Source organism: Gobio gobio, assembly GCF_949357685.1.
Source record: "Gobio gobio genome assembly, chromosome: 7".
NCBI classification, from domain to species: domain Eukaryota; kingdom Metazoa; phylum Chordata; class Actinopteri; order Cypriniformes; family Gobionidae; genus Gobio; species Gobio gobio.
In genome coordinates, this window is record NC_137103.1 from 39,284,427 (window position 1) to 39,309,529 (window position 25,103).

At 37.6% G+C, this 25,103-nt stretch overlaps 2 protein-coding genes across 4 annotated transcripts; both read right to left on the reverse strand.

The window, feature by feature from the left end:
• Positions 1-1,646: 1,646 nt before the first annotated feature.
• Positions 1,647-24,977, reverse strand: casq2 (calsequestrin 2). 3 transcript variants are annotated; one of them, XM_079821636.1, is made up of 14 exons: positions 24,680-24,977; positions 9,687-9,776; positions 7,715-7,913; positions 7,312-7,621; positions 6,186-6,270; positions 5,709-5,809; positions 5,511-5,622; positions 5,002-5,075; positions 4,738-4,868; positions 4,593-4,638; positions 2,763-2,817; positions 2,578-2,678; positions 2,378-2,452; positions 1,647-2,190 (listed from the first exon to the last, which is right to left on the reverse strand). In XM_079821636.1, the coding sequence occupies exons 4-14, from the start codon at positions 7,546-7,548 to the stop codon at positions 1,954-1,956; spliced, it is 1,254 nt and encodes a 417-aa protein (XP_079677762.1). In that variant the 5' UTR covers positions 7,549-7,621; positions 7,715-7,913; positions 9,687-9,776; positions 24,680-24,977; the 3' UTR covers positions 1,647-1,953. The 3 variants fall into 3 exon arrangements, with proteins under 3 accessions (XP_079677762.1, XP_079677761.1, XP_079677760.1); XM_079821635.1 differs by having other exon boundaries at positions 7,312-7,777; XM_079821634.1 differs by having other exon boundaries at positions 7,312-7,913.
• slc5a3b (solute carrier family 5 member 3b) lies at positions 16,571-24,927 on the reverse strand. The gene is made up of 2 exons (XM_079821633.1): positions 24,680-24,927; positions 16,571-21,414 (listed from the first exon to the last, which is right to left on the reverse strand). Exon 2 carries the CDS (start codon positions 21,133-21,135, stop codon positions 19,015-19,017), a length of 2,121 nt encoding a protein of 706 aa, XP_079677759.1. The 5' UTR covers positions 21,136-21,414; positions 24,680-24,927; the 3' UTR covers positions 16,571-19,014.
• Positions 24,978-25,103: the final 126 nt, after the last annotated feature.

A 25,103-nucleotide genomic window follows, 5' to 3' on the forward strand; every position in this document is an offset into this window, starting at 1 on the left:
CAATATTCTTCACATAAGTAGCATTGTTTAGAAGCTTGTTATTTGTTTAATCAAAATGTATATTGACAAACTGTTTAAATAAGATATAATGAGAGTCAACATCATTGAAGAATAATGAGAGTCAATATTTTCACAGTGCATGTGTGCGCACTCTTTTATTGGTGTATTTGTGTAAAGATGTAAACAGAGTCCGATTCCAGATCTTCTTTCACCCGGTTAACTGAATTCAAAGAAAGACTTTCTTTTCTTCACATAAACTTGACATAAAACTAATACAGAGCAAAAAAACAATCAGAGCAGACGATGTTTAAAAATGACAAAAACATTTGTTTAAAAAGTCAGTCAAACTCTTGGCACACATCTTGTGCAAAATGATTTTCTGCTGAGTCTGTTGTCTTCTTGTTAGGTTGGTGCTCATGATGGTGAACAAGTAAGTTAAGTTGTGTGGCCTTTTGCTTGTTTGATAGACTGAAATCTCTCCTAATGAAGATGGTTTGACTTCTTCAAACTTTCCTCATGGGAAACAAAATGTAGGTCCCCACGGTGAAACAAGTCCCCATGAGTCTGTGTGCATTCAGGTTGAAGTCCCCACCGGGATAGAAAAACATGTACACACACACACACACACACACACATGGGTGGCCGAGGCTTATTGATGCACATGAGGAGCGAAGGCTAGCCAGACGAGCTACTGTAGCTCAAATTGCTCAAGAAGTTAATGCTGGTTCTGATAGAAAGGTGTCAGAATACACAGTGCATCGCATCTCAGTTCGTTGCGTATGGGGCTGCACAGCCGCAGACCAGTCAGGGTACCCATGCTCACCCCTGTCCACCACCAAAAGCTCCAACAGTGGGCATGTGAGCATCAGAACTGGACCACAGAGCAATGGAAGAAGGTCTGATGGATCACGTTTTCTTTTACATTACGTGGATAGCCGGGTGCATGTGCGTTGCTTACCTGGGGAACGCAAGGCAGGATGCACTATGGGAAGAAGGCAAGTCGGTGGAGACAGTGTGATGCTTTGGGTAATGTTCTGCTGGGAAACCTTGTGTCCTGCCATCCATGTGGATGTTACTTTGACACGTGCCACCTACGTAACCTAAGCATTGTTGCAGACCATGTACACCCTTTCATGGAAACGGTATTCCCTGGTGGCTGTGGCCTCTTTCAGCAGGATATTGTGCTCTGCCACAAAGCAAAAATGGCTCAGAAATGGTTTGAGGAGCACAACGAGTTTGAGGTGTTGACTTGGCCTCCAAATTCCCCAGATCTCAATCCAATCGAGAGTCTGTGGGATGTGCTGAACAAATAAGTCCTATAAGGCCCCACGTTGCAAATTACAGGACTTAAAGGATCTGCTGCTAACATATTGGTGCCAGATACCACAGCACACCTTCAGGGGTCTAGTGGAGTCCATGCCTCAATGGGTCAGGGTTGTTTTTGCAGCAAAAGGGGGACCAACACAATATTAGGAAGGTGGTCATATATACACACACCTATCAGGCATAACATTATGACTGATTGTGATAAATTCACAATCAGAATTTAGCACAGAATATTATATTTTGTAGCAGATTTGTAACAAATCGTATAAATGTGAAAGCCCATAAGGCCTTACATATTTAAATAGGAACGCACTTTCCGACCGAATTGTAAAGTTTTATTATTGTGAATGGGTGATAACAGTAGAAAATTTAATATAATTCCAGTGGTAAAATAACACTTTTCACACATTTTACACATTTAATTTTGAATCCCTTTATCAATTTCCAGTTTAGAGCTGATTAAAATATGACTTTCACCTATAAATAAGAGACATTTTTCACTTGTATCATTTAAATTTAACATTAAGAACACTATGCAGTTTGTCCATTGATGTACAAAATGATTTTACTGTAAAATACATACAATTGTTATCTCAGCAGATTTGTTTGAGGTTCACAGTATATGAATCATTCATCATCGTCATCATCATCGTCATCATCATCATCGTCATCATCATCGTCATCATCATCGTCATTGTCGTCATCATCGTCGTCATCATCATCGTCATCATCGTCATCATCATCGTCGTCGTCATCATCCTCTGTGTTGACTGTTCCAGAGAGCACATCTTCTATCCAGTTTTCCAGCTCTTCAGGTGACGGCAGCTCATCATCATCAGGTATCTCCAACCAGACGCTGTCCGCCTGTCATAGAGGCCATGAGTCAATGGGCTTATGTCAGCAATAAACATTTGTTATAATAATAATAATAACAATAACAATAATAAGAAGAATACATTTATTTTTATGATAGTGGGTCGGGTCAGATCCAAACATGAAAAAGCGGGCCTTCATATCACCTGGTTAAAAATGTTAAAATGTATGCACTTACATCTGTAACATTTACTATGCCAATCTGTGGTCTAAAGAGGTCAACCTTGAAGGTCTTCTCCCAGTATGGAATGAGCTAAGAAAGGAAACAGGGTTTTAAATAAAAGAAAGGATTTTTTTTCAGTTTCTGACATCCGATTTACATTACAGTAATACTGACTCAATATAGTCATGCATCAACGTAAAACTTATTTTAGTCACCAATGGGAAGTTGTCTGGGTCGATCCACACAATACTCAGCTCTGGGTTGTGTGTGTTGTCTCTGGCCACCTCCTTCAAAATCTCCAAGAATTCAAAACCATCTAAAAAAACAAATTTATGGTCAAACTAAAATAATTTTGAGGCTTTATGAGGAATTAAGAGAGGTGTCCTGAAACTGCACATACCAGGGTCCTCCTCTTCTGCAAATGCTACAATGTGAATTCCATTTAAATCATCCTCCTGCATAAGAGAACATTAATTTTAGTGTCATTGCTTTATGATATCTGTATTCCTGCAATCCGCATCGGGGTCTGATCACCTTTTCCGGGCATCATTTTTGTGATAAAGCTGACTTTTCTCTATCCCGCTTATTGCATGACCATTCACTAAATAAATATAAAGGCAACATGGACATACACTGTAAAAAAAATATTGTTGGTTTAACTTAAAAAAGTCAGTAACCTGGTTGCCTTAAAATTTTGAGTTAATTGAAAGTAAAAATTTGAGTCAATACAATAAAGGAAATTGGTTTAATAAATAGAAACTCAAAATATTATTGTATCTGAACCACATACATAAAAAAAATGTGATAAGTCATGAAAATAATTTCACTGCATCACTACAAATAAAACACAATAACGCAATATGCTTACAAAATCGGTGATGTCGATTCTCAAAAATGTTCAGTGTCAAAAAAAAGGTCATTAACCCAAATTTTTTATTTCAATGAACTCAAAATGTTAAGGCAACCAGGTAACTTACTTTTTAAATATTTTTTTACAGTGTAGAATATTGATTTGAGTTTAAATTATTTTATAACTGCATATCTTAAACGTCTGCTAAAAAGAAAAAACAGCCTATTACATTATAACCAGACCAACAATATTATTAGGAATGAAGTCAACTCATTTTTTTTTTTTTTACAATCAACTGAGATGGTGCAAGATGGTATTTGTATTAAAAGAGAGAGAGCAAGTCTGCAGTGTTATATGAGAGACATGAATGTAAAGCTAGTTTTCCCTCAGTAGTAGTTCACTGTAAAAGAGAATAGTTTCAACAGCAGTGTTCATGCTGCATTCAAATGTTAAGCTTAGTGAACTTAAAATGTGTACTTGGTGGCAACTTGGATATTTCAGTTGACTAAACTTAACATTTTAAGGCAGCACGGTCACTTACTTTTTTAAGTTGAAACAATTTTTTGTTTCTAAAGTGTTACTAAAATTTCATTTAAAAATATTCACTGTAAAAAAAGAAAAGTTGACATAACTTAAAATTGTAAGGCAACTTGCTGCACAGCTTTTTTGAGTTTACTCAACTTTTAAACAAAGTTGTTCACTTAACTCAATTAACTGAGTAAGGTCACATGTCTCCCAATTAAACATCTGTTGTTCAGCTGATTGAGTTTTTATAGTTTATTTTTTAATTTTGTGTTGTTTGATTATAATTTTTTTATGTCACCATCATTGTGATCAGTGTTTTCTTTAGTTGGGCAATTGGTTTGGCAAGAAAAGCAAGAGAAAACACAATCAGATGCTGTCAGCTGCTCGATGATAAGAATATAATCATTGTGTAGTGGCTTAATTCACTGATTTTATGACTGAGCTTAATATGAGCAATATACTATTAACTTTGAATAAGTCAAGTCTGAATAAGGTTTGAAACAGATTGTACACTAAGCACTTTGACCTCCTGTGAGATTTATTCCCACAGACATCAAGAATCAGCCTATGAATCTCAACAATGGTGACATGCTTCATGCCGCAATGCATTCTAGGAGCCATTGATGAGTTTTGCACGATGCACCCAGAATGCAGTGTTTGTTGCAACTTGTATGCTTGTTAACTTGCATTTACAAATTGAATTTACAATTAATATACTAGGTTGGTCCAACGATTGTTGAACCAACTTATTTTCACCGGTTAAGCCAACTTTTTAGCATTTAATTGTCCAGCAAACTAAAACATAATCATTAGTCTAAATTTTTTGTGAGTTGGATTTTTTACAGTTTTGCTCACCCAGGTCTCAAACATGTCCTCTGCCCTGAGCTTTCTTAGAGTTGGTCTGTGGAGGTCAATACAAATTTGTATGTAGTAGGAGATCAGTATAAAATATCTGTATATCCATCCTTCAGAAAATCAGTTGATTCGATTTCCTGTTTACCTCCTGTGTTCAGATATGAAGGCCACCAGCTCTTCCTCTGAGTTGGGTTTGTCTGGAATGGTGACTGGTTCCTCCATGAAGGGCTCATAGAAGTCCACCTCATTCATCTTCAGAGTCAGCTCTTTTGCCACCTACAATGCAAAAATAAGAGCAACTCATCTACCATCAGTTGTTTTCAGAGGATTACCACCTCCCCAAAAGATAATCACACAATGATAAAGATCTATTGAACATAAACAGAGCATAAAATAACATGATACTCACAGATTTCTCAAAGGTGGCAAAAAATTTGATGAAAGGCTGAAACTGTTCAGCTGCCTCTTGGAAAGCAAGATAATCTGAGGAAATCAGAGGGAAAAAGGAAAAAATGGGGAGGTGAGGCAATGAGGCTAATATGTATGTATGTATTTATTTATTTGATTAAAGACAACAGGGAATCAAAAACTGTAAATGATCTTTTTATTGTAACTGGAACCTTTCGCTCTAACAGTGTTGGCTAACAGAGTGGTGACTTGAAATAAATGACCTCTAAATGTCAACTATAGCTTGAAAGAGTAGTAGCCTACAATGCTCAAGAGACCTCATAAGGTTTCAGTGTGCATTTAAAACAGAACTGGAATGTACAGACATTTAAAAATGTGTTAACGTTCATTGCATGTACTGTATAGGTGTGTGTTTGAAACATGCAGAGATCAGATAACAGCTAAAGGATATAATTGTCTTTGAACATTCAGATACCTCCTGTCTCTCATAGTCTGTGCTCACAAACTCACGTTCAGAGTCACGACTTTTGAAGAAGCCAAAGAGTTTGATGTCTTCTTCCATACGGTCAAAAGCTCGCAACTCCAGAGCATTGTCAATTACCTCAACCGGATCTTCCAAAAGCTGAAGCATGAGGGAGAGAGTTAAGATGACATAAAGTACTAAAACAAATGAGATGTCTGGATTTATAATAAATACAGATTCTTTACATCCAGAATGAATTCCACAAGAGTGTCTGCAGAGAGCAGTCCATCAAATTCAATCACACGGTCCTCCTTAAAGACATAGACGCTGCCCTCCTCGTGCAAACCTTCCAGGGAAACGCATACTATAGTCACTCATCATGGCAGTGTGAAGTACATTGTATACTGTTGAGCCTTTATAGCCTACTGTATCATCATCAATTTATGCAAATCTCCTGCAGGGATTGATGTTGTGTTAAATAAACTATAACACTGATGTAGAAGCACCTAGGTTGTGAGCCTAAACTTGACATAAACTGTAAACCGTCAAATCTGATTGGTTGATTGGAGTGTTCCAATCCAGGTCCGATCCAGGAACATGTTGCACTTGAACTCAAAATCACGTTCACCGTGTGATAGGAGAGGCTGGAAAGTAGTGCCACTTTGAGCAGAGGGATACACTGTTGCCATGGTCACTGTATGTATATATATGTTTTGTCTCACCTAGTTTCTTGGCAACCTTAGCATCTTTTTGGGAGTCAACCATTCCAAAGCCAATATCCTTTTCCTCCAAGACTTGAGCAGCTAACTGTGGAAAAGCAAATCATGATTTGTACTATAACAGCATGTTTTTATTTGTCTTATTTAGTATTTGTTCAGGCTCCAAGGAAAATGTAAAAAAAAAAATTAATAATAAAAATAATAAAAAGGCCAATATACAGTATATATAGCGGTATATAGCATCATGCACAAAGTTAGTACCAAAATTGTTCACATTGTTCAAAAAGACACATTTTTAAACTGAAATATTCTTTACTTAGAGGGATTGTACAGTGCATAAAGTTTGCCCTCCACTGCGAGACACAGACTCTCCCCCAATATAATATTATGGGGAAGAAATGCTGGAGGAATTGTTGGAAGGCATGAGTTAAGCCGCTGTTTATATACACCCAAGCATTGTAATTTAGAGGATTATATGAACATGCTTCAGATTTTTGTTAAAAAAAAATTTTTTGTGTAATTATGCTGTGAATATCAGGAGTGTACCATGCACTGAGTCGCACTGACATAATAGTCTAGATAGTGAACTTGTGAGCCGTGAATTTAGAGTAAAGGAGAGTACACTTATGTAATCATTTTAGAAGTGCTCTTGTTCCATAAATACCCTGGTGTCCTGCTTTCATTATGATGAAAGTAATTTGAATGGCTGCATTTTAAAAGCCAATACTCTATGACCAGTTTCCCAAGCCCACATTCAGAAGGCCCTTAGAAGCTATCAGGTGTACTGAATATGAAGTGCCTGATTAACATGGTGACTAAAGATATCCACTTTTTTAATCCAGATAAATACAGAAGTGAAAAAAGAGAGCCATGTGAAGATGGATATGTCAGTCAGCTGCAGTCTATGGGCCTCTAAACTGATATTATTACATACAGCATGCAAAAGTTTGACCATCCATAACCATTTTATAAAGAAATATAATGTATTTATTTTAATAACCACTGCACAATTGTTGAAGGCTGTACTGTCGATAGGCAATCCCATGTTGCTTTGCTCCAATAAACACTTTCCATTCAGTCTTACATCTACTTTATATCATGCATTCACGCTTGACTTTTCCTCTCTTACCTCTAGTACTAGTTCAGTCATTTGTAACTGTTTCTGCTGCTCCTTTGCAGTTGGCAGAGGAGCGTGGTAGAACAGGCAGAGCATGTCGTATTTCTTCAGGGCTTTGCGGTAGTTCTTGTCATCTATGTCCAAGACACGGTCTTTGCCATCATACCGTGGGAATTCGAGGCCTTTCTCAGCACCAGCCAGGGAAGAGACACCCAGAGAGGCAAGCAGCAGGATCCAGGTGGCCTGCATGGTCTATACTAATTTTAAGACCTTTCCAAAAAGAAGCTATGGCTCTTCATGCAGCTTCACAGCTTTCACAAAGCTATGGTCCAGAAGTGTGAGAAAGTTAAGAGTTATTAACAGAGTGCCAACCGTCCAGGCCTTCTTCCACTGTTCTTTCTGAAGGTTTGTGTACCTTTCTTCTGAAAATTCAGCTTTCTTCAGGAAACCCTTGACTCTCTCTCTCTTCTCTCCTGGCCTGAGACAAAGAGTGGCTGATGGATTGTGCTGGTAATAGGATGGGAGAGAGCAGCCAGGATACCTTACATAGCAGTGTTCCTCTAGCCCTTTTTTAGGAGCCCAGTTGTTTCAGGGCTAAAAATACCCCAGTTGGACTGCAAAGGAACAAGAGCACTATATAGGAGAGTGATTAGGCCGCAGCTAATGACATTTAATGCTGAGAGGGGGAAATAGGGGTATGAAGGCTTCACTGCAACATAAGACAGATGTAAACAAGAGCAAACACACTCTTTCCAGTATGTTCAAGTGTGAGAGATGGAAAACAGCCTGCAGTTAGTGACAAAGTCTTTGTGCATATGAGTGTAGGTACTGTAACCGGACACTTGTGTACATGTGTGTGTGCGCGTGCAAGTTCAGCTGACAATGTACATGTGCTGTTGTGGAGATGTGACGGTGATTTGTGTTGTGAACTCTGAAAAGCCATTTGCATTTGGATAGACGGCCAAAAGTCTTAATTGGAATCCCTAGTGGAGGCAGGAACCCTTGAGCATTATCCCTGCACAGGACACACAATCTGTTGTTAGTTTCAGTTTAAGGAATGAATGAAGGAAGGAAGGAACGAACGAACGAACGGACACTGACTTACTAAAAATGCATTGACCAATTAAGCCCACAAGCTTCTAAATATGTTCTTTTGTCCCCAGTCCTTACACTTGTTACATTTGAATCACATTTTACAACTGAACTTTTTAAGTCTGTGTGACTTTAAATAGAATCTGTTGTCATAGAAATGACACCACCAATGCCCAAATTAGGATCAGCTGTCCCAAGGATGCCTGTGTAATTACTTTGGACATTCCTAAAAAGTCTCTTTCTAATATTAACATATATAGTCACGCTGTCTTAAACTAGCCTTAAAACAGTATCAATGGATAAATCTTAAATCAAACTAAAATAGCTTACATACTTTACAAATCTCTCATGTTAGGAGATGCAGCTAATCTCAATCCTGTACTGGAATTTATTTCAGAGCTGGTTTATGTCCATGTTGACGGGTCAGAGTTCATTGAAGTTACGTATAACAAAACATTGGAAGTATGCCTTGGTCTGTGAAGACCATCTCCATCTTTGTACTTGTGCCACTCTATGCTCCCTTCTCTTGGACACTGTGCTTATTAGCATTGACAACAAATCATCACAAACAGTTAGCTAATGATGTTGCAGATGTTTCCCTCGGTAAGCTATTGGTTTAAGCTATGCTGGAACTGGATGACATTGAGCTGTTAGTTCTCAAGGAGTTTACTTGACGCTTGTGAGTGACGTGTGCAGGTTCAGGAAGGCTCAGATTTAGCCAATCAGTTATCACAATGGACGCAGAAAGGAGAGAGAACTTGGTTGTTCCAGGTTCTCTCTCTGTTCAATAAGAGTCTCAATTGAAGTTGCTAATTAAAACCATTAGGTGGCATGTGTTTCCCATGTTTCATTGAATTCAATTTTCTTGAGGTTTGGGGTGAGAATGAAAGAAGTTCCTGACACCCCAGTTAGTTTAAATTGTCATGTGTCACACCTGAATGATTCCTTCCAATTGATCAGTCTGTATATAGTAGTGTAGCAAACGATGTATAGTCCCCCAGAAATTGCAGTAGGCCTCTAACCACCTTTTTTTCAACAACAAAAATTGATGGTTTCTACATTTCACAAAGAATGGACACATGGTAACATTTAGCTGAAAATTCTAAATGAAACACAGCTTTGGAAATAGCAACCCTGAGTGTTTTTTGTGTTGTTAGCACTGACATTTAAAGCAATTTAGAATAGGTGTATTTCACAAGCACAGAGCCATTGTGTTGTTGTTTTCAAGTACTGCTGTGGAATGCTGTGGATTCATTCTTAAAGTGTCCACATTACTGTGGCAACAGTGAACTTACCTCTCCTCTATCTCTTTATGTAACCATCTGTATCATTTCTCTCTTGGTTCTTCTAGCACCACACCATGATTTATTTGTCCGAGTGATACTCTATGAATGATAGAAACAAATGATTATATGACTAAATATTTATGTATATATTTGATGCAATTATATATTTACATGTTTAAATATTTCATATTCAAATTGATTAATGAAAGCGTTTCAGGACAGACGGATGATCACTTTGGACACAGAAAGAAAGCCTGTTTCTTGCAGATACACACTCCCTAATTTTCTTTCTTTCCAACACAGATAAGGTATGATGTTGTTCCTTTGAGACTTACTCAAGGACAACGTAAGAAAGTATGAGAAATTGAGAGGGGGTGGTAATGGAAAAGTTTGACTTTCCACTGGTACATAAAATGTGTAAAAAAATGCAGAAGAATACAAATAAGCAAGGTCAGATGTACCCTAAATCAGTTACACATCTCCTCACCTTTTTCGCTCATTTAAAGCAGACAACTTTTCGAGAGATTCTCTCTGGTTTTTGATTTACAAACAAGGGGTCTGAAGTGAACCAGTATAAATGCATGAGTTGCAGATTAGAATCAAAAGAACGTTATAATATGTAACACAATAAAGTGACCTGAGGGTTGTGGAGTGTAACATAACATTAGCATTTACTGGAGCAGAAACACAGCATCATGAGCTGAAGGAGTGACATTGTCAGTTATGCAGGCAGCAAGAGCAGATAATGATAAATAAAGTTATGAATCTAACTTCACTTCTATGAATTCCGAGATATTTTGAGAGTAAAACAATTCTGAAAAAAATGATATGATGAAAAGATGTAAGCATATTGAGCTGTCGGGATGGATTTTGTGGGAATTTGCATACTGTTTGTGCGTGCTTATGTATATTTGTACATGGCTCTTCTGTGGAAGATGTCATATAGCTTGAGGCTGAACGCTTGTAGTCACAATAAATGAGCAACATTAACCATGGGTCTGATGAATCACGAGCGAAAATAGAAAGCGACAAGTCTAAACAAAAGAGGCGCATATGTCATAAGAATGTTCTTTCTTTCTGATATCCGTCTTTTTTTGTTATTTGAGGTGGGGTGGGTGCAGGCCTGCAGGCTCATTCACCTGTTATCACTAAACTGGTACGCCTAAAACCATAAGATCCACCCAGAAAAACAGGGCTGAAGCACAGCTCACAGAATTACCAAAACAATGGGTAACGTTCTGTTAAATATAAAACTTTGCAACTACATGTCAACTAACTCTTATTAGGGTATTAGTAGACTTAATATCTGCTAACTCTTTTTTGTGTTGGTCCCCCAAAAGACATTCTACTGACACAGTAGCTGACATGTCAACTTAGTCTACTACTAATACTCTAACACTAATAGTTAACAGAATGGGACCATCAAAATAAAGTGCAACCAAACAATGTTCCTCTGCAAGTAACTTGCAGTTTTATGCTTCAACTGCTTAAGCACTTTCCCTCGAGGGAATCCCCGCGCCATTTTGAAGTGTGTTCCACTTCGTGAAGTGGACGAGGGACGTTTATATGGATAGACCCTCATCCCCTTGATTTTGACCGAGGGAGTGAGTCTACTCCGATGTACACTTCAAGCAGCTCTGTATCCCACAATTCAACTTGATTGTGACATCACAGCAGTTCCAATAGTTACGTAGTGTTGTTTTAATAAAAATATCAGTATTGTACCAGAAAAGCTGCTTTGAGTTACATGATTGTGTTCCTGAAAGTTAGAGTTTTGTTATGAATTATAATTAAGTCAAGTCATTTGCATGTGTGTTTACCTGAGAACCTTATAAAATAATGCACTGATATTGATAGAGCTGCTTGTTATCTCAGGTATTCTTCAGTTTTATTTTTACTGTACTATTCTGAACAACATATTGTCTTACGCACTAAAAGGCTCATTTCCAATTTGTTTCTGGACTTGTACCCTTCGCAATGTTTTAATTTAATTAAAGAGTTAGATTTTATTTGGAATTTAACATTTATTAGGATTTTTTTCATTAAGGTTAATGAAAGAAATGAAAAAGTAAAAAGACAGCATGGTACTTTTCCATGAAGTCTGTCCCTTCTGGCATAATCATGCCCCACCCAGTTCCTGACGTTGGTTGTCAACCTCTTTACCCTCCACCCTTCTGACTTTTACCATTGTCTCAGAAAAAAGGTACAAAAGCTGTAACTGGGGCGGTATGTTTGTTAATTATATCACGTCAGTGTTGGTACATGCAGATATGCATTACAGTAGGAGGACAGATCTTAAAAAGTATGGCTAATGATTAGAATCAGAAGGGCCATTTAATATGTTACACAATGAAGAGACCTGAGGGCTGTGGGGTAATGTAACGTTCCAAGGTACTGGAGCATGAGATGAAGGAGAATTTATGCAAAATGACTCATCATGGGCTTAACAGAATCAGTTATGCAGGCAGCCAGATCAAATATAAAAATGGTAAAATGATCCATTAGTTCTAACCTGTAGTTCTGCACCTTGTGCTAAACCAGTTTGATCCTCTGAGCATCAGTGTGGCTCCTCTGATGTCCGGTACAGGCCTGAACACATTCCTGAAACCTATTGATTAACCCAGCATCCATAAATATTTCCCTTTTCCATTCAGATGCCTTTTTGTGGAATGATTTCATTAGTGGAAGAATCTCCTGCACAGTGGAACCGCTTAACTGGCCATCTATATAGAATTTTGGGAATGTGTGGCGTCCGTGTTTGTTCTGCTGTGGGTTGTGGTGGAGAACAGATTCATCATATGAGATGCTGAACAATGCTGTTTTTCGCGTGTCTCTGCCTTGGTGTGTGATTCTTTGTGACAGGTTTACATTGCTACATTACCTAAGCCTTGACAGGGATGTTCTTTTTGAGGGATTCAGACATTATATGATTCAGTTTAATATACCACCACAACAATGAAGAATACCTCTCAAGTCAAGGTTGAGCTTTATTGTCATTTTTATACATTGCAGAGCAATAGACAAAAACAAAACATTGTTTCTTCAAGGCGACATTTAACAAACATCCAAGCAGCAGTGAAAGTCCGATATGACTAATTGTACAGCATAAAACAATTACAAACAAAAATATAAGATGGTATTTTCATAATATGACAGTATTTACCCAACATATATGGTATTCATCACCATAACATCATCATAACTACTGAGTTGGGAGAAACAAATAAAAAAGGTAGCACTATAGGTAACACTTTATTTTACAGTGTTTTTACATATGTATTTACTATAGGAATAACAGTAAATTATGCATATGCAACTAACCCTGAACCAAATCCTAATCCTACTCTAACTTGTAAGTACATGTTGTTAATGAATATTACTCCGTACTTAAATATATAATTACACTGTAACAATGACACCTTAAAATAAAGTGTAACGCACTTTATTTTACAGTCCATACTATGTACTTATTGTAGTAATGACACTGGTAGTACTAACCCTGAACCTACTTCTAAACCTTAACTTAACCCATTATTTTATATTACAGTACTTTTGTGGTTAAGTACACTGTAAGTACATTAAAAGTGCACATATTGAAAAATAAAAAAATGTATGTAATATTACAGTATAATTGCAGTACTGTACTGTATCAAGTAATTCAATAGGGCATGAATATACCGCATCTAATCTTCTCTGTGTTTTGAAAAATGCTCTTTTTATCACAATACTTTTTAAATAACCTTTAAGTTTTTTTAAAAGTTTTGTTTTTTTTATTTTATATTTTGTTTAAAATATAAACAATTTGTTTACTTTTTAATTTGTTCCCTTTTTTAACTAAGTTGCCAAATGTTAAGGCACCTAATCTAAACATGCAGTTAGGAATTGTGGATGATTCAATTATAAAATGCTTAAAAATATTCTCAAGGATGGAAAAAAGAGTGAGGCATGTGCCATTATGTAAGAGTCATTTCATAATCAAATGCATGAGTCATTTGCATATTATGATGAATCATGCTGCAGTGGTTATCAGATTTTTGATTTGCAAATAAAAATAATACCACATTAATATTATGTTCCCGGTAACACTTTACAATAAGATTCATTAGTTAACATTAGTTAGCTACGTTAACATGAACTAATAATGAACTGCACTTATAAAGCATTTATTTATCTTTGTTAATGTTAATTTCGACATTTACTAATGCATTATTAAAATCTTGTTAACATTAGTTCATGCACTGTGAACTAACATGAACAAACCATGAACAGTTGGGGTTTTTATGAACTAACATTAACAAAGATTAACTAATGCTGAACAGAGGTTAGTTAATGTTAACTAATGCATTAACTAATGTTAACTAATACAACCTTATTGTAAAGTGCTACCATGGTCCCCAACCCCAGTTGGAGCAAAATCTGTAAATTAAGTGTTTTATCATTGCTGTTATTTTGAATTATAAAGTAAATTGACTAATAACTAATATCTGGAATTGAAATTGGAGGTAATTGTTAAAAATTTCTATAATTTCCTCCAAATGTCTTTTATTTAGATAGATAGTATCAGCAAAACTATTTGTAAAAGAACATGTTATGTTAGTTTATAGTCATATGTTGTTCGTTTCTGAATTGCATAGTTACTAACAATCGGCATATGTGTTGCACCTTATTTGCATGCAAGGTGCATTCTAATCAATTGCATTGACGTATTCTGCTTGAGTGCACTTCCCACACAGTTATGACCTTTAGTCCTGAAGATAATAGTCAAGTGGTCAGTTTAAATGTGCGTGCCTAATAGATGTTGGAATAGATTTGTTGGTCTTCACTGTTGCTCTCCGGCTGCAACAATGAACAAAGAGCAGCCCACAATATTGTTTTGCCAGTACTTTTCCACTGCCAGTAGTAGCAGCACTAACTTCAGTCAGGAGGAAATACAGAGTGAGAAAAAAGGGTCACAGTAACATTAACCAAACAGAGAAAAGCTCTGAATGAGATGCTGTGAAGCACTGAAGAGGTAAAATAATGCCTGTTGATTGATGCATTTAGACTTTCCTTTGCATGTCACACTGCCTACAGCATTCATGCTATACATTTCTGAGGACTCTTTTTAAAATATTGCTCATGGATAAATAGCAAGTCCAAACCTTAGACTAGACAAGGATATCCCTTCGATTATGGTGTGTTGAATCTCCCATACAGGTCAAATGGAAAGCCACAGGATCTACCGCATCATGGCCAAATGTTTTGGACATAGTCAAAACAGAGTTTCACTCATGGATTCTTGGAACATTGTTCCTGTTTTGTCCCCCTCCCTCTCTTTCTCAGAAAGCAACATCAAATCTAGTGGCACACCCTATACGACCTGCAGGCTTTTACCAAACATAGGTGTGAGGTGGAGGTTAGGGCAAAACAATTATTCGCCTACATATTTTCACTCAGTGCACCTGCATTTCTACATCTAAATGGAAAACTACTGTGCTAAGATACAAACTGTCATGCAGTAGAGAGAGAGAGAGAGAGAGAGAGAGAGAGAGAGAGAGAGAGAGAGAGAGAGAGAGAGAGAGAGAGAGAGAGAGAGAGAGAGAGGACAAGATTGAGTCAAGGACAAGATTGTGCCACTATAGCGGCGCTGCGAAACACTTTATCCTTTACAAAGCATTTGTTAATTTAGAAAAAAGCAATGCAATTTGAAATCTTTTATATTCCTTTAAAGGCTAGGTTACATGAAACAGACAAGTCTATACCTATAGTTCTGCAAATGTCAACTACTGCGTGACTACATCTAACGCGTAAAAACAATTGTCACTAGCTATGTTTCCATCCAAAGTTGCGAATTTAACTTGTGTGGGAAAAATTGGAAATATTTGCGATTAAAGCACCGTTTCCATTCCATGAGTCAGAGAACAAAATCGTCACTGATAAACTGGCGCTAAACATCACTAAGAAAAACAAGAGAAGCCACTGTTGAAGGATTTTCGGATAAACGCAGTAAACGCATTCAAGTTATCTTGCTTTTGGAGGCGGATACCTTTTGTTTGGGAACGTAAGACAGTTCTGGGAGGGAATTGTTCCGAACCACTCTGACGACAGACAGACTTTGATTAGGCGTTTCAGAATGACCAAAACATAATTGCAGATGCTGTGCAATGAGATCGCTCTTCTGGTTGGTCCGGGTTGCGTCCAATCGCGCAAAGACTTTTTTTTTTATGCGCATCGAGGAATTTATTCAGCAAATGCGTTTCCATCGTAGTCATGGTTTCTTACAAATTATTTTTTAGAACTTATGGCGTTTCCATCCAGTGTTTTTAGTGATAGCTATCCCAAAAAAATAGATGGATGGAAGCATAGAGTCACCATGTGATATATCCAGGAATATATTAGTGCAGTGGATGATTCTCTTTGCATATGTGTGTAATATGAGTAATTGTCTTTATATTGTAGATGGATTATCACATTTATGGCGTTTCCATACAGTGTTTTTATGCAATATCCCAAAAAATAGATGGATGGAAGCATAGGTTCACCATGTGATATATCAGTGTCTCATATCCCAGAATACATATATTAGTGCAATGAATGATTCTCTTTGCATATACGTGTAATATGAGTAATTGTCTTTAGCCTATATTGTAGATGGATTATCACATTTATGCAGAATATTCATTTAAGGATAAACAACAGCTAGGACTAAAAAACTTTATGAATGTCATAAAACACATGATAATTATCTCTACAAGACATAGAGCCACTGATAAACAAAACTGTAAAACTGTTTTGAAATGCAGTGGTGTTTGGATTAACATGCAGTGGTGTTTTATTTTAATTAAAAAAACAACATGGAAAATTATACAATATATTAAAAGATTTAAAGTCAAATAACCACGCTCACACAGTTTGTCGTTCTCAAATGAATGTCTTTTTATTCATCCGCAACTTTTGATAATAAAAGTAGCAAATGTACAAATCATTTGTGTTATGTCTGATTAGATCAGAGATTGAAAGCAATGAACTCCATATGCATCTTTTTGTAGCTTATGGATCGTTTCACAATTAATCGATAAAGCCTGTTTTATGCAACACAAGGAATCTTGAGATGTACACACTCTAAACTAAAGCAAAAGAAATATCTGTTCTCTATACACCATTCAATACAAAAGTAAAATCCACTGAAATCAAAACACAAAACCCTTTTATTGTCATGAAAGGCCATGTTAAAAAGTACCATAGAGGATGACGTTAAATGAAGTAACGTATCAGTCTTAAAATTCACATTATCAAACACAAACAACATAACAGTGCTTAAAAAAAAAAAAGATAGAACCTCATCATCATTTTACTAGTAAATGCATGGATACATATTCAAAAACTTTGGGTGCTGGTTTGAAAATCTGTGGTGTATCCAAAACCAACAATCACTTCCACACCCAGTATATTGCCAGAAAACAAATGATACCTACGCATAAATGTGCTTAAAGATGCTCTGTCAGAGTATTAAGTCTATTACAAATAATGTTTACCTATATTTTGTAAATTCAAAGAGATCATATCAGTTTTGGATGAGAACAAACATTCAATTAGTCCTCAAATAATCACAACAGCACCCAAATTTTGTAATTTTATATTTAAGTTCATTTTTAACATCTTAAGCAATAATATACTTCACTCTGAGACTGAGGTCAACCACAGTATTGACTGAATGATTCAGTTAAAATAAATGCTATGAACCAGAATAAGTTGAACTGATTGCTGCAACAAAAAAAAAACACAAAAAAAACACTAATCACTTCAGTAACATTGACAAGGACCATAAGAGTCCAAAACCAAACCATTAATAAAAGAACAAGGTCTCTATTGTACTTTCTTTTTATTTATGTACCTCTTTTCCAATACAAAGATATTATCTGTATAAAAATGGATTTAAAAATATACAATTTTAATTTAAAATATAAAACAATAATCAGCCAATTTAACCCCAGTTTATTTTATTTGGGTATAAGGATTTTTAAAGGCTGATAAAAAAAAAAGTATGAGACACAAAAAAAAATTTGCACTTCGTCATAATATCTCTTTTGCCACAACTCTTCTCAATTAAGTCAAAATAATTGTGTTGCACCTTTGGGTTAAATTTTCATTAAAATGACTAGAATGTGCTTGAATGTCAAAGTTCCGTATTAATACAACATTGTGAGCTTGCACTAAAAAAAAAATAAGTTACATCTGTTTACAAAATCCCTCCCAACCATTTCATTTTCACTAAGGCCGCATCCAAATAAGAGCATTCAACAGCAGATCAGTAACAGGTAATACCTGTTACTGCAGCCATATTCAAATTCTTCTTCTAGAAGAACAAGATATTATTTTTGCGCAGCAATCAAAATTGGACATCCCAGTCTAAATAACCTGTTTTGGGATATCATAATATCAGATTACAACATTAATGACAGTGTTCTCTTGGGTCTTTCCTGTGGCGGTTCTGAGAGTCATTCAGTAACATCCACATAACCAGTCTGTGCATTTTATAGTTGATTTGTTTTGGAGTGATAACATCTTGGAAGTCTTTTTCACATTAACCATGTCAAATTCCCAAAATGAAAACAAAGCAGGGTCTTTACAGCTTATGCTCTTCACAAAAGGCATGTTGGCGTATTTTTGTTGTTGTTGTTTTTTCAATGAAAGTAGCTCAACATACAGAGAAATGAAAGTACTCTGAAAATACAGCAAATTACACACTGTTACAATTTACATTAATGGACCTAAAAAGTCTTACTTGTATTTGGGAATGTACTGAAAGGTTGACAGCACAACACCTTAGTGATATCAGACAGCACAACATCTTAGTGATATGACACCTTTTTATGCAAAAGATTTTTTTTTTTTTAAAAACCTTGGAATCTTATGATAAACTTCCCACCTTTTTGCACTTAAAATGCATCGTTTTCACAATTTCCATTTCACATAAAAACATTTTTTGAAATACGATTCCACTAACACGAGTGACATAAGGCAAAAATCACCAAGGAGAAAAACAGTAAATCCTACAGTTTGCTTAACTTGACCAAACATAAACTACATAAAATCTAGTTTCAATAATGCATTTGGTCATCAACATACCACGAGGAATAGCTTAAATATTTTCAAGGAGGTGTGACACAGAGCCAAGGCGAAACAATAAATAACTTCTATCAGAATGATTCAAAATGTTTAGAGTCCCTAAAAAGAAGTTATAAAAAGAAAGAGATGACACTGTAAATATTACAGACCCTAGATGGCTTATAAAAACAAGTAGTTCGTATAAATGTGCTGTCTTTCACACAGGCCTTAAGGTAAGATCAGCAGCACATTACAAGGAGAAGTACACAAACATGAAAACACCCAGTGAACAAACCAATACGAGGCCTACGTTAAGTAACAGCTTGATCTTAGGGGGTTCATAAAGCATTTTGCGGACAGCTTCTTCATCTTCAATGACTTTGGGTTCGACAACAGGCCTTTTTTTCTCTTGATGACAAATCCAGTCAAATACTTGCGGGCAGTTCTCTTCATCACACTGGGCTTCATCATTCTGTTTCACAAGCTTTGCGTGGCCGTTGCCGCACAGCTCCATCGGTGTGGATGCCTCTGTGCTGGGGGTCGTGGGATCTTCGTCACAAGGCGAGGGCATGAGGAGTTTCATGTCAGCCCCATCAAGACATCTTTCCTTCTGGACATCATCAGGCACATCTTTTTTGAGGACGCCATTGCCATTAGTGAGTTTGTACATCTCCTCTCGTTCAGTCACAGCAAGCCGCTTAAGTTTTCTCAAGCCCCAGATTGTGGTACGCTTGACCTTCTCCACTGCTGGTGGTGCTGTACACAGACTGACACTCACAGCCACCAGCCCGGAAATCCAAAACAGCCCGGCAGCAATGTACATGTAGTGGACACGAGTAATGAAAGCTGGACGCTCATCTGGCTGGTCACATTTTGGCTCACGATATACAAAGCCAAGGATGAGGCGGGTGGTGCCTAGCACGAACCCAGTCATACCGCCCCAAAATGCGCCGGTCTCATTGCAACGTTTCCAGAAGACGCCGAGTAAAAAAAGGGCAGCAATGGGAGGTGTGAGGTATCCTGCAATTTCTTGGATGTACAGGTACATCTGGCCACCTTGCATCTCAATAATGACAGGCACCCAAGCGATGCTGATAGTCACCATGAAGATCACAAAGATCCTGCCGACCACCACCAGCTCACGGGATGATGCACATACACGCAGCATTTTATAAATGTCCAATGTGAAGATGGTGCTAGCGCTGTTAAAAATCGAGTCCAGGTCGCTCATGAGGGCAGCGATCATCACAGCCATCATCAACCCTCGGAGACCCACCGGCATCACGCTCATGACCAGTCGAGGGTAGGCGATGTTGGAACAGCCAGCTTGACTGCCACAAACAGCCATGCAGTGCTCTGGTCCGATGCAAGCCAGCTCATCTGGGAACAATATTCGTGAGATCATTCCTGGAATAACGATGATAAACATGGGAAGGATTTTAAGCATCCCTGCCATAAGCGTGGAGCCTTTGGCATGGACGATATTCTTTGCAGCTAAGACTCTTTGAACGATGACTTGGTCCGCACACCAGTACCAAATGGATGAGGGTGTCTGCCCCAACAGGAAGCCCGGCCAAGGGATGTCCTCGTCAAACGGTCCTCTTAGGAGCTTGAGAGAATCTGGCTTGGGGTGGATTCGGCAGGAGTTTGTGTACTGGAAGCTGAAGTTGCTGTTAGCCAGGATGGCAGTGACGTTGGGGACTGCTTCCATGTATTTTTCCCGCACTCCTTCCAAGCCGCCTACCTTGACCAGACTGATGATGGTAAGGGTCAAGGCACCGCCAATCATGAGCACAGCCTGTAGAGTGTCCGTGTAGATCACAGCAACCAGTCCACCGGTCACTGTCAGGAAGGCAGTCATGGTGATAAGCAAGATGATTGACAGGTAGAGATTCCAGCCAAGGGACTCCTGAATGAAAAGAGCTCCTGCGTACAAGTCCACTGAGAGTTTAGTAAAGACATACAGCAGAAGTGAGAGGGCAGCAAAGTAAATCTTCAGCCGCTTGCCTCCATAGCGCTTGGAGAGGTATTCTGGCATGGTGTAAACTCCACAGTGGATGTAGACTGGGATGAACACCCAGCCGAGCAGCTGCAGAAGAAGGAGTGCATTGAACTCCCAGGCACCCACTGCAAAACCACTTGCTGCACCAGAACCAGCGAGACCAATGAAATGCTCGCTGCCGATGTTGCTGACAAACAGTGAGGCACCTATCACTACCCAATTCATATTTCGACCTGCCAGGAAGTAGCCACTGACAGTGCTATGGTTGGACTTCCACATGGCGAGCAGACCAATCACAAGCAAAAGTACAAAATAAAGTGCAACAACTGCAATATCCGCCGCCTCCATCATTGGTCCCGTTTTTAACATGTTTAAGCTACTATCACAGTTCAAAATGCAATTGTCTGAAAAAAATAGGTTTATTTGAGTAAAGATGCAAGCAGATGCACATAAAATCTCTTATTCCTTTGGTTTGCTGTCTTTCTAGAAGGAAACGGAAGCATCCGCCATCTGTCAGATGAAGTTCTATTTGGTTTGTGTTTGGTTTAGATTTGATTGGTAATCCAACGGTGCTCTCATGAAGCACAAGAGTTATTTTGGGGAGGATGTCTCTGGCTTCTGGTCTAGAAATGGCAAGAGTTTACATTCCTGCAAGACAGCAAACACAGAAAGAAAGAGAGAGAGACATGGCATGCATTAGATCAAGTGTAGGTCATTCATTATTACTAGCCACTGACTTGAATTGCCACAAAATGGGAAAATAACATTTTGTTAAAGATTGTTTGTGTTGTGTTATTCTGTTGAACAATATACAATATACTTAAATTTTTGCCTGGTTTCACAGACGAGGCTTAAACCTAGTCGAGAGCTGAAAGAAACTTGCACGGAGATATCTTAAAATATGTCAGTGCCGTTGTTTGGTCTCAAGATGCACACCAGTAATGTGTTTTCTTTCTTTCCCAAAGGGACGGTTATAAAAGCTACTTAAACATCCTAATTTAACTAAGACCTAATTCTGGCTTAATCTAACCCCTATCTGTGAAAACAGGCCATTATTAATTTATCAGTATTGGACAATATTGGATATTTAATTGTGCATGCACATTTTACCATTTTAACATTTACAGTAGATTAACTTTGCCTCACTTAATATTTAAAAACACTAATACTAACACTGTTAAATGCAATCTTTAGTGAATTTCAAAATTCATATTTTTCCTATGTTACATTATAATGTAGTGCTGCAATTAAAATAAATCGCTGATATCAGTTCGTAGTGTTTTTCATTTATTTAAATAAAACAGTATAGAATAACATGAAAATAATTATCAGTATATCACAGTCAGGGTTTTAATATCAGTGTATCCCAAAAAATTAATAACAGAAATAAAAAACGCAAAGACGCTGTTTAATAAAAGTTACCAAGTCTCCATTATTAAATATGATGATCAACATAACTAATTGTCAACATTATAATCAATTTATCCTTTCAAGCTCCATGAAAACAATAATTTCCTCCATATTTATTTACACCTCACTTTCAACATAAGAATTCAGATACATTTTTTAGACTAGAAGCTGTTACATTGCGATCTCCCAGGCTCATCGCCTGGCTTTAATGGTTGAATAACTTAGACATGCGCAAATGTGCCGCATCACTTCCCAATCCACTGCTCTGCCACCTGAAAACTATACCAGCTTGGACTTCAGGCACTAATTCCCTGTGAACCATAGGACAGATTATTGCACAACACTACACTGGTTGGTTTTAACAGCCAGCTTAACATCCCATCTAACAGCAAGCTTATGGTCAGACTGCAACAGCTCTGACAGAACTATCCAAACAGTTTGGTCATATTAATGTTAGCGTTTAAAGCGGAAATGAGAAAGAAAGATTTAAAAGTAATCAATGGTAACACACACTACCAGATGCTTATCCCCATAAGCAAAAAAATTAAGGAACGTCAATAAGCGGTGACTACTGCCGCCTGTTGGTATTACTAAGAAATTTCTCCTTTAACTTGTCCTGTCTGCATTTATCACACATCACATCAGTACAATACAAACACTGTTCCTCATGATACAATCCAGGAAGACATTTTCCCATCCCTTACCAAACAAAATTGCTCTGTTTATGACCCTCTCACTAGCCGTCTTAATTTTTCCAAATCTTGATTAAAGCCATAAAAAAGCCAGAAAAAAAAAAGTTCTCTTTACTTTACTTATCATAGCTCAGTCTTTTTATAAACCAGGTAACCGGGAAGTGTATGCCCTACTATGCATACAATTATACACATTAAGAAATAATTACAACAGTACTTTTCTATGTAATAAAGCACCACCATGACACCATGACTCTGTCACTGTATGACACGACTTGTGCTGATGTTATCAGGTTGCAGATGCACATCAGTGCTATAAATGTAACTGACAACACATCACAAATGACACAATACTGAGTCAATACTGTAAACAGACGCCCTCTGTGTTAAAAGGACAGTTAACCTTAATTATTTAATCTTTTACTGATCCTCACATATTTCCAAACTTCATATAACTCATATAACTGGCCACACAGGACACACATTTTGAGGGCATTTATATTTCTCAGGGGGTCAGAGGCCGAAATGAAATTGCGGGGTCTGGTCCGGGTTGGGACAGCACAGGTATGCCCCCCTCAGGGACCAGGCCTGGGTGGAGCACAAAAAAGATGGTAGGCAGAATAACAAGTCTCAGCAATGAAAGTAAATGGTGACCTTGACTGTCAGTATGCAACTTTGTGCCTAACAACGAGTTCCACATTAGAAAAAAGAGTCATAAAAATTTGTTTACATGGAATTGCTCCGTTTATTTTCATTTTGTTATACCATCCCTTTAAATCTAATGAAAACCAGCCAGCCTGGAATAATCTCTTTATGGATCCTCTGGTTGGCTAAGAAAAAAAGGAAACACTTGGCATGGGGAGGAGGGGTGGGCAAGGAGGAAAATTTCCACTGCCAGACAACTCACCTCACTACAACCAAAATGTACTCTAGTTACCAATGGTGACGACTTATAGATACAGAGATGATAGATAGATAGATAGATAGATAGATAGATAGATAGATAGATAGATAGATAGATAGACAGACAGACAGACAGACAGACAGACAGACAGACAGACAGACAGACAGACAGACAGGACATTAAATACAAAAGAGCTATATACACAATTCATTCAAGGATGGGTGACTAAATAAATAATACAAATAATAAAAACAAAGACCTACACTGCTAGTCCTTATTGACACTCGTCCATGGAAACAATGTGATTAATTTTGTATGGAATTGTTGACTGCTAACACCAATACGCTGTGCGACTCCGGCGAAATTTCTAGAAGCTGCGCTCGGATGTAAAACGACCACTAAGACAGAACGATATTTTTCAATAGTAATCAAGACAGTCAGACCAGTTGGTGTGCCGATTCTTTGCTGAAGATAACATCAACATTTTCGACAAAAACAAATTGACTCACCCTCTGTGGTGTATTTAGAGAATGTATATTTGCCTCTTTAATAAACAACACCAACCAAACCTGTATGACTTTCTTCCAAACAGCCCTAGTCCCCCTTTCATAGAATCTTAATAATAATAGTGAATGGGGACCGAGCTGTCACGCCTCCTTGTTCAATTTTAAACGAACTATCCCTTTAATTCAAGACATATACTGCGTCATGTCGTTTGAAAAACACAGTACATTAGAAGATTTAATATTTATCTCGCAGATATTGACGGAATTCTTCGAATATGGAGCATTTCTACGCCGCTACAAATAGTCACTTTGCAAGATACATTCTGCTCGGATTATTGGTTCAGTTCAATGATCAACTCCTGTTTGACTTATACAATGGTTACACTTAAGATACAACTTACCATTTTTATGATAATAGTCTTGAAATAAAGATTTGAATAGCGCTTGTTCCTAGAATGAACGAAGTGGTCCAAGCGAGGTGAATCCCCTACATCAGTGTCTGACAGTTCCAACGCAGACGGTTGCAGGATGTGTTCGCGGTCAGAAAATGTCTTTAAAAGTTCAGAAATTGTAGATTTCAGTCCTTCGGCATGAATGGTGCTACAAACACGCCTTTTATAAACGTCCATCTACTCCTTTTTCTTCCGCTGTACACACCCTTTTACATGTGGTGTGTAGCATATGTGACGTGGCCAAAGCGGAATTTGCATGAGTCACGCCTACTATATACAATCACAAGAGCTATTGTTTCATGACTTATCACCTCTTGTAGTCCCTTTCTTAATACTGGAAACTTCCAGAAATCACCCTTCTTTAGCCACAATC

Excerpts from the sequence above, each read along its gene's own strand:
- casq2 (XM_079821635.1), bottom strand. The coding sequence starts at position 7,548 with ATGCAGGCCACCTGGATCCTGCTGCTTGCCTCTCTGGGTGTCTCTTCC. Across the intron at positions 6,271-7,311 it reads TGACTGAACTAGTACTAGAG|TTAGCTGCTCAAGTCTTGGA; the intron begins GTAAGAGAGGAA and ends GCTTTTCCACAG. Across the intron at positions 2,818-4,592 it reads AGGACATGTTTGAGACCTGG|GAGGATGATTTAAATGGAAT; the intron begins GTGAGCAAAACT and ends TCTCTTATGCAG.
- slc5a3b (XM_079821633.1), bottom strand. The coding sequence starts at position 21,135 with ATGTTAAAAACGGGACCAATGATGGAGGCGGCGGATATTGCAGTTGTT.